The 18,582-nt window shown below is 41.3% G+C and overlaps 1 protein-coding gene across 3 annotated transcripts in view; it reads right to left on the bottom strand.

Annotated features, from left to right (window-relative positions):
• Window positions 1-17,761, bottom strand: part of LOC111870665 (probable G-protein coupled receptor No18) — a 31,562-nt gene extending 13,801 nt beyond the window's left edge. For 2 of the 3 annotated variants that reach the window (XM_023863135.2, XM_033753961.1), the window contains exons 1-2: window positions 16,338-17,761; window positions 2,687-2,822 (exon numbers count right to left, since the gene is read on the bottom strand). In XM_023863135.2, the coding sequence (XP_023718903.1) occupies window positions 2,687-2,822; window positions 16,338-16,348 (147 nt within the window). In that variant the 5' untranslated portion in view covers window positions 16,349-17,761. The remainder of the gene's footprint in view (window positions 1-2,686; window positions 2,823-16,337) is intronic. The other variant, XM_033753962.1, reaches the window with a different exon arrangement.
• Window positions 17,762-18,582: the final 821 nt, after the last annotated feature.

The raw sequence follows: 18,582 nt of genomic DNA on the forward strand, positions 1-18,582 counted from the left end.
TAAGAGCTGGAGGTTTTCATGACAGTCGCCTTTGTCATATCACCGTTTAGTCTAGTAGACAACTTGTTTCATTTAGAAGTTCCGTCAGTAGCTCAAACTAAAAGCGTAGAATGCCAGGTCGATCAGCGAATAATTAATTAAAATGGGAAGGGGCCGTGGCCAAATATGAGCTACTATCTCGTCATTTTCCTTGAGAGAAACAATGAAAACCTTCAGTTAAGATTTTTTTATTGCAGTGGGGTGGGACCAAGTCCCTTGTACTCCGGCCACTTCTAGCCTATTGTACCAGCCCCAGATGATAGGTGAGGGAGATTGTGGAGCAATTGGTGGAATGAAGATTGGCAGGGGAAATCGAAGTACTCGGAGAAAACCTGCCCCAGCGCCACTCTGTCCACCACACATCCCACTTGACCAGAACCGTGATCGAACCCGGGCCGCCGCGGTGGGAAACCAGCGACTAACCGCTTGAGCTATGGCGCGGCCTTTTAGTTAAGATAGTCAGCTTCCAGTCCGACTTTCGAGTAGAGCGCGTCCTGAAAAGAAGCTTTTCCGCTTAAGCCAACTAGTTTTTCGCGGTAAGCCTAATCAAATATTAAAATTTCCATTGTGAATAAGCGGGCTTCGTAATATCCTCTGCGCTTTCCAAACCTAGTTGTAATTTGAATGTGTAATGTTTAATTTACATGTCTCTAAGTTTAGATTTACGCGCAGGAGAGATTTCGGAGGTCAGGTTGTAGAGCCAGGAGACACATGGCTACAAGTTGCAATTGTAAGCGAATTTAAATTAACAGGCATTATGTTAATTCGCCGTTCGTGTCACGAAAGTTGTGCTGTCCTTCTCACACCAGCGCAGATGACCATCTGCTACTGAGGTCAATTTTAAACCGAGGACGACAGGATTTTATTTCCGAGTTGACAAGAGTGCCGTTTAACTAATTTTCTTTAAGCTTTTTAAGCATTAAGTTTATCCAAGCAATATTTACAAAGTAATTTCCTACCTCACAGTAGACACCGCAAAGACCAGTCTCTTTGTAATAGAGATGTAGAGATTGTGAGAATCACATGGAACAAATAAGTTTACTGTACGGATAAAGGCAATAAAGGTAAAGTTGTCCCTGTGCTTAACGAATTAAGCACTACGCTATGAAGGCGTATGGGGAAGCGGATATATAGATCCACATTTTCTTGACCTCGGCACTAGTTGGAGGGGAGTGATCAGCTTCACGCCCCGGGGAAATAGACCCCGGTACCCATTGAATAGGAGGTTGTGTGGACCCCAGAGCCTCGGGACGACTTGGAGAAGAGAAAATTCTTGACCCTACCGGAACTCGAACTCCGACTCCTCCACCGTCCAGTCCGTAGCCAGTCGCTATACCGACCAATAGCGACTACGCTACCCCGGCTCATTACACTGTATGGGAGACTAGAATTTTTTAATGTTAAAGTTGGTACTACATGTAGTAACTACTGTAAATTTAAGGGTTAAATGTGGCATTATCATGATTTAACCATTTCCATGCTGTGATATTTTGGGTAGTTTAGAATAAAGACATGCCAAAGGACGCACATTTGCGTCCGAATCAAATACAAACACGTCATTGAACATACGTGAATATTTTTAGCATTACTAAGACTTTAGATAGAACTGAAAGTAGAATATATGTGAGATTTCCTCTAATGCCGTTAAATTCGTATTTTTAGCCACATCCACCAATTATGAAACCTGTATTTTACGTTAAGGTCATAAACGGACTTTTCTACGTACCCTACAAACAAAGCATTGATTGTAATTTGATATTGAACGTTATCGTTTTGTTGAAACATGATTTTTGTTTGTTTTACCAAATATATTTTGCATTTTACTGAAATACCTTTATATAAACAAGCCGTAAACAAGGTCAATTAATTGCAAGGAGGGCAAATGGGAATTCTGTATACTACATTATGGAGTATACAACGTTTCAATTTTTGTTTGTATAGTGGACATATGTGAAGATCTACTTTATCTTACAGGCGATTACACTGGGCCCATATTAACGGAATATTACATTTCCCCAACGCGTGTTTATCAGTGCCATACGGTTAGCTCAGACGGGTGGGCATTGACTTCACACGGCGGAGCCTCGGTTCAGTACTGGGTGACTTCATGTGAGGTTCGTGGTGGACGAAATGGCTAGAGAAGTTTTTCTTCCGAGTCTCTTCGGTTTCCCCTACTAGTCTTCATTCGACCATTGCTCCATATTCATCTATCATCACCTTCAGAGATGTGTGGCAGCCACGAGAAGGCAACGCATTATCATCTCCATGAAGGTCTGGGTTTCGTATCTGACCAGATATTGAGTGGTTACAAAGTCAGGAAGTTAAGTTTTTAACTTTTAGTTATGAAGGAATCTGGGTTAGGTTCCCTGCAAGGGCAGATCCCCCCCCCCACACACACACACAGCAAGCAGACCGGCTCTCGCGCCCACACAGCCAACTATCCAAAGAGTAACGCAAATTATTTTCGCCGGAGGTAAAACGGCCGGATCATGAAGCTGTCCACTCACGTTCGTATAAAGAATCATCCACTTTGCCAAATGTTTTCATGCCGTTTTGCTTAATTAAGCAAAGGAACAAATTTATTTCCCTGAGCACCAAATTTCGAGCAGATCCGTGAAGATGAAACATGGCGGCAGAGACCACTTACCACTGTGACTGTTATGAGAATACAGAGCAGGATGGCCAGACAGAGGTTCTGCCACGTGAGCTCCTTGTCCGCTGGCGCCCCGATGTCGGACCCATTGGAGCTGGGCGTTGTTACTTCGCCCGCCATCCGGCATCTCCTGAAATAGAGCACGACACTGAACTCGAAGATTCTCAGAATGAAAGGGGAAAGAAACAAAGAAGAAAGAAAGAAAGAAGGAAAGACGGAGGACAATGAAAAACCAAAGGGAGAGAAAGAGAACTGAAAATATGAAAAGAAGGACGGAAGAAAGGAACAGCGTTTCTGTATCTCTATTCTCCTAGGTTATGTCTCATGTTGACACTTTTAATTTCGGAGAGAGATTATCGTGACTTAGGGTTTTTTGGTGTCCGTAAGATCCTGCAGACATATTCCGGAATCATGCCTTAAATCGGGGCATTACTGCTTCCTTCTGCTTGCTTTCCATTTCATTATTAAATATTATCCAGTCCATGGACACTAGATAATCCCTGCTGCTAAAAACTTCGCTAAACCATAGACGCATAAAGTTCGTCTAAATTATATTTAACAATTCAGTTCCCACTTTACATAGAATAGGCCACGGCATTACAGAGACCATTCGGTTAATGCTGTTTAGAGAAACGATAGCCCTTTTTGTAAGGATCACACCCAACTCATAAAAACACTGGACGAAATGTAGAGGTTCTGTATGTTAAAGTAGGTGGTATGGAGTTCCACAACTACAGTTTAAATGTTAAATAAACTGCAAGAAAACAATACCAGATTTTTAAATGCAATGCTCTGTAGTCCGATAGAAAATTGCTGAAATTTCGGAGGATCATGCCGCCTCCACATTCAGGATCGAAAAATACGCGAAGCAAGTAGCCAGCAAGCTGCCGCTTCTTCCTGGTTACTTCCTTGATTAAATTTACTTTCCTGAAGATGGAACAGTATGTTCCTCTCAAATGTCAGTGAACTTCTATCGTACTACACGGCGTTATATTTTAGACGGCGGTTCATAATCATTACTGCGAGAACCTCGAATTCAAATATTAATTTTGTACTACATCGATCGTTCTGAACTGTCATTTGACATTACTACAAATTACAATTTCATCTGAATGTCTCTTTCAGTTTGGACGTCAGGCCATAATCTTTCCATTGCTGTTGCGATGACTGAACTATGAACCTCTACTGAAAAAATCCCCGCAACTGTAGTTAACGGGGACACGCGGTAGGGTTGTTGGTTGAGGAGCTAAGCTATATGCCGAAGGTCGCGGGTTCGAGTCCCGATAGGTGGATATTTCAATTGACCTAATACTTCTAGGTGCACTATGGCCCTTTGGGTCAACTCAGCCTCTAACAGAAATTAATACCAGGAATATTCTTGGGGGTAAAGCTTGGCCGCCGCGTAAGACTGACAACCTTACCGCCACCTGTGAGCTGATTGTCTAGAAAATGTGGGAAGGTCCACGTCTCACAACCCTATGGGCCTTCACGACCTGTTCCAGGGATAGCTTTACCCTTTTTATCTTTTTTATTATAGTTTACAGATTATCGTTTTTCAAACAATTTGTGTTTAATCTGCGTTCATTTTCCGTCACCCATCTTGTTCCGTGACGTATTAGTCTTCTAACTTGAACAACAGCATTCAACATGTCTTTTTGTGATGATTTTTAAATTTGTATCCTTTACAGCCTCCACTCCGATATTCTGAACCTACACTGAATAAACTGTTCCTCTTTTTGAGTGTTCACCATCACGAAGGACATTGATAACAGTACTAGGAGAGCAAATTCACTAAGCTATTCGTTGTACACAAAAGTAATACGTTGTGTTGAGTTAGTTTTAGCAGTGGGACGAGACAATGTCACATGATACTGCGGTCTCAAAGAGCCTAGTTAAAGTTGTCCCCGTGCTTAATTAATTAAGCAATATGCCATGAAGACAAATGGGGGAGTGGAGGTATAGTTCCACTCTTCTTGACCTCGTCATAAGGTGAAGGTGAGTGGTCAGTTTCATCCCTCGGTCGTTTTAAGCCCAAGAAAAATCGTCACTAGTACCCGTTGCACATGAGGCTGGGTGGGCCCCAGAGATGACCCGGACGTTGTGGAGAAGACAAAATGTCACTTATATTTTAATAAATAATTAACTAATAATATATATATTTTTTTTAAATATTAGAGAAATATACGAGTAAAGCAGAACAAAGCAGAGGAAACATTTTTGTAGGCCTATCACGTTTATTATCCGTCCAGTCGTTAGCCGTGTGCAAGTTGTTCTCATACTCAGTGAAGGCAAATGAATGCTTTTAATACAAAAATACATTAATAAGGGTCTCAGTTGAATACGCACTACATTCTTCCTAGGTGTTCCAATTAACAATTCCACTCGAAATATAACGATATACCGTATTTACGCGTGTATAGGCCGCAGCACAATTTTCAGACAGAAATTATAGAAAAAATAATTTTCTTGGAATATTATTTCAGGAGTAGAAATTATTCCGAAATTTGGCAACGTTTAACATTCCTAAGTTCGCAACTAGCGAAAATAACGGTACCGCTCGGAACAAAGGCATTGCGGGGGAGAGTTATAACCTTTTCGCCTTTACTTGACTTGCCTGGTTAGTTCTGAGTGAAATATGGGTCGAGTAAGAGCAGGTTATACGTCTAAATTTAAACTTCAAGTGGTGCGTTACGCACAAGAACACGGAAATCGAGCAGCAGGGAGAAAATTCGACGTTGACGAAAAAAATGTGTGTTATTTCGAATATAAGCCGCAACCCAGTTTTCCTCTTGAATTTTTGGCAAAAAATGTGCGGCCTATACATGCGTAAATACGGTATTCCTTTCTTTCATTTAACGACGAGTCATTACTAACGCCTGATCAGACTCATCGTCTTTAAAAAAAATGGACAAATTGTTGACGAGAATCTAGAGGAGTAACTTCATTTTCATGAAATGTGTCTGATTTTAATTAACTAATTTCACGGAACTGAGCGTTTCTTGAAAAGCGACAACTGTGCAGCTACTCAAGTACTTCCCAACATTTTATGGAATCCGGAGGTTCATTTCCGCGTTCATGAGAGCCTTCCACTGGTGCCTATTATAATAATAAGGAACTAACGACATGCATTCAGTTTCATTTCTATTTTTTCCCTTTTCTCTGAAAGCTATGAACATCGATTAATGACAGTTATATCTACAACTGAACCAAATGAGCACAAACGTTGATTTCATATAGGATTTCCTTTAATGTGGTGTATCGTTTTACCGGTGACATAATGATGTCTAAAAAACAGTGCATGTCGGACGTTCAACTGATCGAATGAAGCTCTGGAATAAGAGACGCGGAAGCATATATCAGTACCCAATTAACTTTCCCTTCCGGCAGTCTCTCAGTCCGTACACATCTTGGGGAAAGAAACATCGATGAATTTTCATATATAGGATATTTATGTAAACAAGAAGTTCTAGGAAGAAAGAATGACCTACTTTCCTTTGGTACAACACGGAAGACATATAAAACGACACGTCCAACCCTTCTATTCTGACGCGTGTATTCCTTGCCGCTGTAACGTTTTTGTTGAGCCGTTGCCTAGCAATGATGCGGAGATACAAATACAGACGCACAGATTGATGGGAGGGCTTTATGAAGTACGTCGTTGAGATGGGCTCAGGTGCCCAGTTTCATAAAGACTGGTTCAGACATTCCGAAGTCAACAGTGGGGATTAACAGACAGCAAGGTGATCTCATAAGCCTACTTTTATTTTTTAAAACTAAAGAATGTAGGCTAAACTGATTCATATTCATATTATGCTCATGTTTACGCCTCTCTGGTTTCCCTGAATACATCCCGTTTCCAGTCCTTTGAATACATTCATGTTCCCCCAGCGCCATGCATTTCCATCTCATTGCAACCCCCTGATTTATTTTGCCCAACTACTAAGTGTATCTGATCCAACGGGTAACGGGGGTAAAGCGGTAGGGGCTCGTAGCTGATCGTTCACCTCCATTTTGAGCCCAGGTCAAGATTACGTGGATCCATACATCCACTCCCCCATAGCGCAGAACTTAATTAGTTAATCATAGGGATTATTTTACTGTCTCTACACCCCCCTTGGGCCCTGGCCCCTGATTTTAAGTTTCATGATCATTTTACAGACGGTAGGACTCCTTGGACGGGTGATCAGTTCGTCACAAGGCCTCTACCCAAACACAGGGCAACACAAACACAGAATAAACATATACACACGCCAAACATCCATGCTTTGTGTGTGATTCGAACCCACGATTCCAGCTTCCGAGCGAGCGAAGACAGTACATGCTTTAGAACTTTCGGCTAACGTGACCGGCCATAGGGAAAACTTTACCTCTTACTAGGTGTAAATTTTGTTGTTATATCTGTCATAGTATGAAATGTGAATACTATAGGATAATATTAAAATATATCTTAATACACAAGGCGTGGGTTTATGGATTGAATTCAGCTGGCTCTGAATAAGTTCCATTAGTGAGTTAAGCGTATGACATTAATGGCAGTTTTCGCCACAGAGCCTGGACATTTCATGTTACTGTGGCAAAAACTGAGAGAACTGGCCTGCTTTTAACTGAAGGGTGAGGGAGGCAGGAAAGAATTTATCATCGCCTCAGACTCCGTTTAGATTTACGCCGGTCCTACCTCTTATGAATGTATGTAGCACTGGTATTGAAACTCCGGGTTTCACTACGGGCAGAGAATTTCTGAACTATCTAAGCTACTATTAGCTTGCCCGTGCCATAGCTCAAGCGGTTAGTCGCTGGCTTCCAACCGCGGGGGACCGGGTTCGATCCCGGGTCTGGTCAAGTGGGATTTGTGGTGGACAAAGTGGCGTTGGGGCAGGTTTCTCCGAGTACTTCGGTTTCCCCTGNAATAATAATAATACTTTGCGACTGATATTAACAAAACGTCCTTACCTGTGAACGTTTTGCTCGGCATCTCAATCCATCTTTGTCGTGTTCATAGTTCAGACATTTGTCCATTTAACACATTTCACGTTTATCACAGAATAAACACTTCACTCAGTTATATGTCTGCTTCATTGTTACATGCGTCCTACAGCATTTAAACATACCTGTTTAAAATCGTGCTAAAGCCCATTTACCCAGTCATGCAACGCGTCATCCGGAGAAGAGACGCAAACGACTGAAGACGACCATAATTATTGTAGTCTCGGTTTCGTGTTCCCCATATTTCGCTGTAGCGCTCAAGTAGCACTTAACGAATTCAGTGAAGATTATCTTATGACTCCACAAATAGCTAAAGGATAGAGTCATTACGTCAAACATAACATTTTGAGCGTTACATAGTTGAACAACATCAAAATATCATGAGACTTCAATGAGATAAAATAGGGCTGAACAATGGTATTTATCCGTTCCTAGGTTACGAAGAGAACCAGATAAAAAGGACAGACTTGCCCATTCATCATAACTGGGAGGGGTAATGGTATAAGCCTTATCTCTACATTAACAAACGCAGAAACCTGGTTGGCGCACATTCATAGCGTCTCTTTCTGTCGGTCTACCGAGAACAGCTCAATAGTAACTCGGCTGGATATAAAGGCAAAAATGTAAAGATGTCCCTGAGCTCAATTAAGCACCACGCTATGAAGATTTACGTATATGAGTCAATGGAAATATAGATTCACGCATTCTTTAACCTCGGCACTGGGTTGAGTTGAATGGTCAGCTTCATGACCCGGCTGCTACATTCACGAGTTCCCGGCACGCACTGACACCGTAGCCGCTCTGGACAGTATGAAGAAGAAAGTCCTTATTTCTCGGTCAACATGCAGCCTACTCACTATACTGAGCTATCCCGGCTCCCAGCTATGCACGTAGCCTATACAAATCTTGTCCATAACACCGCCTTTTTGGAGATTTTTATTTTTATGTGTTATTTGAAATAATGCCGGTCACGATAGCCGAGCGGTCTAAGGCATGTACTGTCTTCGCTCGCTCGAAAGCCGGGATCGTGGGGTGGAATCCCACACAAGGCATGGATGTTTGGTATGTGTATGTGTTTATTCTGTGTTTTTGTTGTCCTGTGTTTAGACAGAGGCCTTGCGACTAGCTGATCCCCCGTCAAAAGAGTCATACCGACTGTGTATAGGATTAAGAAACTTAAAAATGACCAAGGCCCAACAAAGGGCAGCAGAGCGATAGACAGATCGATACTGAGTTGGTATCATGATATCGGTATCATATTTTTCAAAATCATGCATTATATTGGTAAAAGCAAAAGTACTTAAAATGATATAACAAATGTAAGTTTTGAGGTTTTCACGGCAATGACTATGAAGAAAGTTGTCTTCTGGGTTTAGGCACCGTGCATTCTTCGTTGTGGCCGACGTTTCGGAGGAACGTAGCGCCTCCATCTTCAGAGCAGTTGAATGGCTTGGAATGCAGAGAGCAGTAGCTGTAGTGATAGGATGTGAAAGGCGCTGCTTATATACGGATTAGGCAGGAGNTACAGCTACTGCTCTCTGCATTCCAAGCCATTCAACTGCTCTGAAGATGGAGGCGCTACGTTCCTCCGAAACGTCGGCCAAAACGAAGAATACACGGTGCCTAAACCCAGAAGACAACTTTCTTGATACAACAAATGTTTATAGCTTCGTACAACAGATTTGCCTTAATTTCAACCGGCTTTGATATTAGCTAGTAGATAACATTATCTTAGTTACACATTTTTTGTATACGCACGCCTTACTATCACATACGTCACCTACCGAACATCTAATACAGTTCTCAAGACGCACCAACGATCATCATGAAGAAACACTTCGGAAACAACGCCAATAAATTATAGTCTTTCTCTTATTGGTAACTTCATCTCTTTTCATTGTAATGTAAGCGAAGGCTCCAAACAACGACTGTTATCACACTGATACAATATGACCAACATTAATATAAAGTAATACAATTTTGCCAGGAGTGTAAAACTAACACAGATGAGAAGTATCCAGATGATAAAACGCACAAACCTCAATCCACAGTTTGCTTCTATCTCCACAACAAGATTAGCTCAGATAAGGTAGTGTCTGTTTTAACTTCTCAGGGAATTACAAACGTACATATACCTGGCGATTTAAACATCGTTTGGCAATTAGCTAAATCCGGACTTCATTTGCTACCACCTGCAAGCGACATTCAACTGTTTCCGTCAAACATCTCTGTGGGCGTGAAGAGTTCTCAGTATGAACTTCCGCTCACGACAATCTAATCTCCCTGTAACGTGTATTATTTTTCACGCATGTTTCACACCTCTCCCATTTCTACGTAATCTTCTCACAAACCTCACAGATGTTTCTCCTCATCAGTGTGTTTTAATTTTAAAAGTGTTTGACTGATTTCAACGAAATCTTGTAGGGAGAGTTACATTAAAACTCTGTAAGATTTGAGGCTTTCACGGCGGTGACTATGAAGAAAGCAGTCTTCTGGGATTTGGCACCGTGTATATGTGGTGTTAACCGACGTTTCGGAGGAACGTATCGCCTCCACGTATCCACCCTGAAGANGAAGTCTAAATATAATATTATTTTTAATGACATGTTCAACTAAAAATTAGTATAGAATATAAAATATAATATGGGAAAACAGTAACAGAAGAAGTATTTTTCTTCAATAAACGCTAGCACAGATATGGGTAGTATTCAAGGCTGAAGGATTGAATTTTTTTTCCTTTGGCGCTACAGCCCCAATTTGGACCTTGGCCTACTTCTACCTCTACACAAACACAGAAAAACAAGCGCCTCACACATACACACACACACACACAAACACTAAACATTCATGCCCTGATTGGGATTCGAACGCACGATCCCAGCTTCCGAGCGAGCCTTAGACCGCTCGGCTACCGTGACCGGCGAAGGATTGAATGATGTTTATTGTTTATTTTCTGTTTATTTGTTATCGTCGATAAATGATAATTTGTGGACAAAAAGAATGAGTTATGTGACATTGATACAGAATATTCCTTTTGTATTGTCACATGTTATGTATTATGACAAGTAATGAATGAAAGGATTACTTTAACTGCAGCATGTGATGAGAAATATTCTTACTCAAGCAACTATCATTTATGCTTCAGAGCACTACAGCAACTTGATGAAAATTACGCAAATGTACGTACACCGCTAATCGTTCTTTGACATAAAACGTTTTGGGAGTCCATTGAAATATTCCCGCGAGAAACAACAGGTGCCAGCGGGCAATGACGCAATAGAGGAGTTAAAATTTCATCGCCTCGATGCACTCTTTCTTATTCAAGTTTCTTTTGGTTTCAAATTCTGCCCATCTGTTTTGGAAACTGTTGGTCTTCAAGTTCCTGCTCGGTACATCAGAAACTTTGCTTTGTTTAATGTCTGCTCCGTATGTAAAAATTGTCTCACTGTTAGATAGCTTCAGCTGCTAATTTTTCGTAGGGACGTTGACGTTTTCGGAGCCAAAAACTTTCTCCTTAGTTATATTTTGTAATATGATATTATTATTATTATTATGTTTACGTATGCATGTATGTATGTATGGATATTATCCTTTCTCGCAGCATAATGGCATAATCATTGTAAATGTAATTATTTATTTTTCTTACCTGTTAATGATAACTTTAATTGTTACGGAATTATTATTATTATTATTATTATTATTATTACCGTTATTATATAAACTGCCTTATTTTGTATTTTGTTTGTGTTTTTTGTTGGTTCTTTCTACGTTCTCGTGCTAACTTTGTAATGGCCTCTGGGCTGTTAAGCTTCAACGTCAATAAAAAAGAATTAAATTGCATCAAATTATCATTACATTTTCACACAAAATTACAGGGTGGTCTGTTCATAAGCCATAAGTCTGTAAGGCTTATCACTTAACAGCACAAAGATATACATGAAATTAACTTTGAGGCTATTTTAGTTTGTTCCTCCATACCCGTGACATTCCAAGAAGAGTCGTCTGCTGAAATTCTGCACTGGAGTGTTTGTTTATCAGTGATGGCTACTGAATAATTTTGGAATGATTTAGATAGGCTTAGAGCCGCACCTATGAGTACTGGTATCACATTTTCATATCCCACATATGCTGCACGTCAATCAGTAAACTTTTCTATTTAAATATTTTTAAGATTTTATCTTCAGTATATCACATGATACAGGGAATCAGCAAATTCTTTCCTTGTTCGTCTCCAAGTCCGATGTCAGTTTCTGTTTATGACAGTAGCTGTCTGTTCTAGAGTATGATGACGTCATTATTATTGTCACATGTATTAGTGAGTTATAGACGGGGTTTGGATTGGTGATTGAATTTAATACAGCATTATCGCTGATTTACACAATTTATAGTTCACCGTTGCACACGCACTAGGATTCTCAGTCTTCACTAGTCGTATCCTGGTAACGGAATTAAAACAGTCTCACTGTGACTAATCTTCTAATAACATACTAAGTCTTCACAGGCCGACTTCTAATTCTTCTTCAGCTACGAACTTTCCATGGGTAATTCTCTCTCCAGTTCTCTTGAGGCTCTCATTCTCTCCAATCCTACAAGTCAAGTCAAGTAAAAGTCACATGGCGACTGACAGTCAGTTAGTCAGTCTTGGTGTCGAGCCTATTTTGGGGATCACGACAGATATTTATTGTTTGGCAGTTACAGTCTTGATTTGTGGGGCGCCCTCTATGACGAGAGGATGGGTCTGTCTTTTGTATAGGCTGCTGGCAATTGTCAGCGCAGGCTTTCTCGGGCCCGAGTCCCTTGTGACTCCCGACCATATTTTACTGTCTCAGATTTGAGACTTCCTATTTCGTCGCCTCCTACGACTCGCAGGGTCACGGTGGATGTATAGTTAGTGCCTCGTAACTTCAGCCGCGCGGAAAGGTAAACGCTGTTGTGGAGCACGCGAAGCTGTACGCTTGCTGTGGTGACGTTCAGAGCTACTCTCCGAGCGGAAAACATTAGCTATTACTTCCCTGGCCTCACTATGAATTGTTCCGTGCGATTGTCGGTGTGCCATGATAGTGACACGAACACCACGTAAAACAATCGCTATGACTAGTACCACCTAACAAGCAACACAACGTACTATACACCTGACCACACTCGAAGACGCTAAATTCCAAACTGGTAGTACACACGCTGACGTAAGCTGATAAGACTGCTCCCCCAGCCCCGCGAGAAATGGTATGACCCCTCTACCACGGCTAGAGTTCCGAGGTACTAACAGTATTCGACTCCGCCTTCACACGGGTGCTCTAATCCTACACCTAACAGCTCTCCTTATATAGCTGCGGCACGGACCACATAGAAAATCTTTTCTATTATTGTAGAGACGTATTAAATTGCAACTGCCTAGAAATCAGTCTCGACGCGTATTGTTATAGCAATGGACTCCTTACTGCGGCGTGGTTGCTGTAACGTATATACTGAGCCGTTGCCTAGCAATGACCATATTCCTCTATTATTATAGATACAGCAATTATGCTATGATTTCCTGCGTTTTGGATGCCTTTACCTACCAACGGGGCTTGGGGCTTTCTGGCTATATAGGTCAATGCTTTAAACAAAACAGTCACATTATTATTATTATTATTATTATTCACGTCTGTAATTCACATTCGTTCGTCTCTTTCTCCTATACTGCGTAGGGTTTTCATAATTATTAAGCAAACAAAATAAAAGTGCATTGCGTTTCGTTTCACAGTCATTAGGCCCGCGGCAGGATATTACCAGCCAGTTCTCTGAAAGCTTCAGCCCACACGCTGAAGGCTTCAGTGGAGGATGTCGACGCATTCTTCCCACGTTGCTGAAAGTTTGTTTAAACGCCGCTGTATCCACTTTACTTGTAAAATGTTAGAGCCTGTGTAAATGAACGTCAACACGTTAGAAATACGCCCACACAGAAGACTTATAAAATGTTAACATTTAAAGCACAATGGTAACTACATCTGTATATTATCCGTTTTACCATAAAAAAGAAAAAACTCGAAATTTACACCGAGTATATTTAAGGGCTTCGAATGAATCTCAGAATGAATATCTAAAAAAAAAAAAAAAAAATNATATATTCCAAGAAAGAAATAAGGAATGGATAATTTTCAAATTCAGAAATGTTCGCGGAATGTGTAGGATAAACTACATAACCCTGATGTTTACAAACCTTTTTAGCAGCTACTTAAATAATATTGTAAGCGAGTTTCAAGTCTTAAATTCCTTCAGCTGACCTTACACACAGGTTCCTGTAAAAAGCTCAAGGTAAAATTTTTCCTGTGCTTACTTCATTGAACACAATACCATAAGGACTTATGAGGAACTGAAGGTTTAGCTACAACATTCTTGACCTCGGCAATATATGGAAATGAGTGACTAGCTTCACTTTCCGACCCATTTACCCTTACTCTGTTACCCTTTGGATATGAAACTCAGGTTGCTCCAGAGCTTCTCTGGACGCTGTGGGCTTTCTTGTCCCTGGCGAATATCAAATCCTGGCCTTCCAAGCCTAGTCCGTCGATATACCGACTGAGCTATCCCGGTTCCACAGAGGTTCCAGTTCTGCAGAAAATATATGGATCATATGCTAATTATGTCAAATGGAAGCCGTTACTGGCATTTGCAGCCCAGCCATAAATTCCAGTTTGCACAATCAGTAATTGCCACACGTTAATTTGAGGCACGTCCGTGTGTTAAAACATGCGGGTTTGAACAGTTTACTACGTCGCTGCGATAAAATTACAAAACTATTCATTTCATGCACCGGTAAGTCACGTCCCTCTGGTCCGTAACAAATACAATTTTAGTATCAGCGACTTGGAGTATAAAAATGTCTCGAAAAGCATGGTTATATTTGAGAATACGCAACTACGCAACTAAAATAATTTGACTAACGAATACAAAAGCTGAGTAAAGTTCTCTATAGTTTATAATGACCGCTTCCCACAAAATAAGAGTTATTTATATTTATTGTTTTCTTGAAAATTTTCATGAAAAACTGACTTGATAAATGTGTGTGGATAAGTGATGAAGACTTCATGTTAAACATATTAGCTCGACTAACATTTTGAAAAATGAAATAAATACTGTTACTATTGTTGTTGGGGGCACGCGGTAGCGTAGTTGGTTGAGGCACTATGCTACAAGCCGGAAGGTTGCGAGTTCGCGTCCTGATGAGTTGGATTTTTTCAATTTATCTATTCATTCCAGCCGCACTATGGCCCTGGGGTCGACTCAGCCTCAAACTGAAATGAGTACCAGGAATCTTCCTGGGGGGGGGGATAGGGCTGATATCCTTACCGCCATCTGTGAGCCGATTGTCTAGATAATGTGGGGCCCTCAACAACTCACAACCCTATGGGCCTCCATGGTCCGCTACAGGGATAGCATTACCCTTTATTTTACTATTGTGGTTCAGCGGTGTTCCATTAACTGATACGAAAAACGTTAAAATAATACACAGTACGAGTACGCCACACTTAGTCAACGCACCTATGTCTTAGCCGGTTCCATCAGGCGTACGCTAGCTGTTCGTGAGCGCAGGCGCAATTCTAAGAGACAAGATATAGCATGATGATGATTAGACCAGGAATATAAACACACTTTAGTTGCTTGTTCGGTCTTCGGACTACACAGAGCATCTAATGGCGAACACTTTTGAAAAAGTCAAGTTTCGTCAGTGACGCGGATCACAGGTCTCATCTCCACTATTTTTTTTTTCCTTGTCACTACAGCCCCAGTGGGCCTAGGCCTACCTCCATGAACTCCGTTCACCATTTCAATGGTTATCCCCCTATTTACGACAAGGTCTCCCAAATATGTTCTTCCTCTCGGGATTCCTGAACAAAATTTTGCATGCATTTGCCTTGTCTTGATGCTTCCTACAATTTCTGTTCATCTTATTTAACTAAATTTTAGTGCCGTAATAATATGTGAGCCGGTCACGGTAGCCGAGCGGTCTAAGGCATGTACTGTCTTCGCTCGCTTGGAAACCGGGATCGCGGGTTCGAATCGCACTCAGGGCATGAATGTTTAGTTTGTGTGTTTGTGTTGTCCTGTGTTTAGGTAGAGGCCTTGCGACGAGCTGATCACCCGCCCAAGGAGTCCTACCGAATGTGTAAGATCTAGAAAAACCGAAGTGAACGGAGAGTTTGATGGAGGTAGGCCTAGGTCCACTGGGGCTGTAGTGTCAAGGAAAAAAAATATGTGAAGAAGAACAAATCACGAATGTCCATCTTATGTAATTTTCTCTATCTCCTCGTCACTTGCACTCCACTAAGTCTAGGTATTCTCTTTAGCATCCTGTTTTAAAACAAATTCGATCTAATAAATTTGAAGTAAATATTAATACTACCGGAATTTGAGATATAATGTCGTGTGGTGTGGTAGACTTCTTCCACTCTGAAGATGGAGGCAGCAGATTCCTCCGAGGCAGTGGTATTTATGTGCCAGACTACACGACGTCATATCCCAAGAGACCATATTCGGAACCTTCAATATTCTTCGCATTACAAAAAAGTAGGTGGGTAATGTCTTGACCACGTAAGGAACAGTCAGCTTATCATGAAGAAATTTGCTCTGTTGATTCAGTTTCATTGCAAAATACAAACATGTATATTAAACAACTACTCACCATATTTCCATATTTCGATCACTGGAAACATCACCGATAAGAGATTAATGGTACGCGTGTCAGAAGACGACATCCTGCTTGAAGAGGAACCCATCCAGTATGAAAAACTGTCCCGTTCCTGAACGGCGTATATATAATTACGACTTCAAGAGCTTCAATATTCGTTGTCTGAGAGTTCCATATCATTCATATCTTGAAGGGAAGCGAAGCGAATCACTGACTCTGCCTTTTACATTCACGAAGATATACCGTCACCGATGAATAGAGCTCTTTACTCTTTGTACGGTCCTCACCATCTGTGGAGTTTATTGACCTTTGAAGCATGAAGGGAGAGAGAGAGAGATGGAACCGGCACTACAACTTACATGAGGCATCAATGCTGGGTCCGACATGCAAGACTCCCTTGATTCTTTGCCAGTCAGAAGATGTGAATATTAGTTAGTTCCGTCACTGTAGCATGAAATTCACTATGCTCACAGGAAACACAGTGCTCCTCCATATAAAGATCTACCCATTAATGCTGTTTAGGGCATAACACATTTCTTGTTACGAAAATCCTACGAAATACATAAACTCACTGTGGGGGAAAAATGTGGATATGTCATTTAAGATTAAAGCAAATGGTACATGTAATTACCATTGTACTTTAAGGAGTTAACTGTATGTTTCACAGGCACATAAATAGGACACACAAAAGTTTTAACTGTAACTCAAAATATTTAGTTGCGATGTTATAATACGATGTATTTATATTTAGGTGGATTGTTAATGGAATGTCAGCAGTGCAGTTGGTATAGCGACTGGCTACGGGCTGGACGACCGAAGGGTCGGAGTTCGGGTCCCGGTATTGGCAGGAATTTTCTCCCCACTATTTCGTTCAGATCGGTTCCGAGGTCCACCCAGCCTCCTAGCCAATTGGGTAACGGCGGCTCTTTCCTCGGAGGTAAAGGGCCGAGGCGTGAACCTTGCCAATTCCCTCCAAATAGTGCCAAGGTCGAGAATACGTTGATCTATAGGTTCTGTTTCCCATCCATTTTCACGGCGTAGTGCCTAATTGATGAACCACAGGGAAAATGTTACCTTACGTTAACAGTATTACTGACACTTTCAAGAATAACACGATAAGCCGTTGTTGAGGAGTTTCTTGCTCTTTAACATTTTCGACACCGCGGGCGAGAACACAAGCATACACGCACGTACAGAATGTTCTATACTCGTTACAGTTGACTGAAAACGAAGAGAAGACTAGTGCTCCTGGAGACAGCCTAAAGATGACTCTTTGCTGCTTGTATGACCCATATTCTTGCCTCAAATTTATGTGTATCACGCTAACGGAGGTGAAGTCAATACCGAAACAGGGAACTGCAGTGGGCTACTTGGGTTCAGCTATAAGACTAAAATAGAACACGATAGAAGCGAGTGGTACGTTGATAATTGTCTTTATCACTGAACTGCTAAGCAGAACTTGACACTGGAAAGCGTGACAGGCCTTGAGGAGTCAACCGGTTCTGTGCACAAAGCAGCACGTAGGAGCGAGGGAGGAAACCGCATACGGACGATACGGACCTCCTCCTAGGAAGAGGTACCGGTTCTAGGTGAGGCGTTCTTTGTACAACGAATAAGAAAAGAATTCATAGAGGAAAAGTCATGTTTGTGCGTTGAACGAGTTTATATGTAAAAATTACTTATATTTATTATTCCGTTGAAGGTAACATCAAATTTCCATTTCTAGCCTACTTTCCTTATTTTGAAGAAATAAAAGGAGACTCATGAAATCGCTTTGCTGTGTGTTGCCAGGCAACCGCTCGTTAAAAATGTTCCCGCTGCAAGGAATACACAGGCAATAGTAAAAGAACTGTTGAACGCGGTGTGTTATATGCGGCCCATGTCCTATCTGATAATCAGTATGTAGTGAAAGAAACGTAAGCAGTCAGTTATTCACATAATTTATTGTTTTATTTCCTACAAATAGTGGATTCCCGGACACGGTGAGTAGGGAAGTGGGGGGACACAACTGTCACATCAAGAATAGGGCAACCATGCTAACAAGTAATAACAATGGAAATCACGATAAGATTTTTTTATTGCTAGTGGGGTGGGACTAAGTCCCTTGTACTGCGGCCACTTCTGGCCTATTGTACCAGCCCCAGATGATAGGTGAGGGTGATTGTGGAGCAATTGGTGGAATGAAGATTAGCAGGGGAAACCGAAGTACTCGGAGAAAACCTGCCCCAGCGCCACAGGA

This window comes from Cryptotermes secundus, unplaced genomic scaffold, assembly GCF_002891405.2.
Source record: "Cryptotermes secundus unplaced genomic scaffold, Csec_1.0 scaffold2974, whole genome shotgun sequence".
In the NCBI taxonomy this organism is placed as follows: domain Eukaryota; kingdom Metazoa; phylum Arthropoda; class Insecta; order Blattodea; family Kalotermitidae; genus Cryptotermes; species Cryptotermes secundus.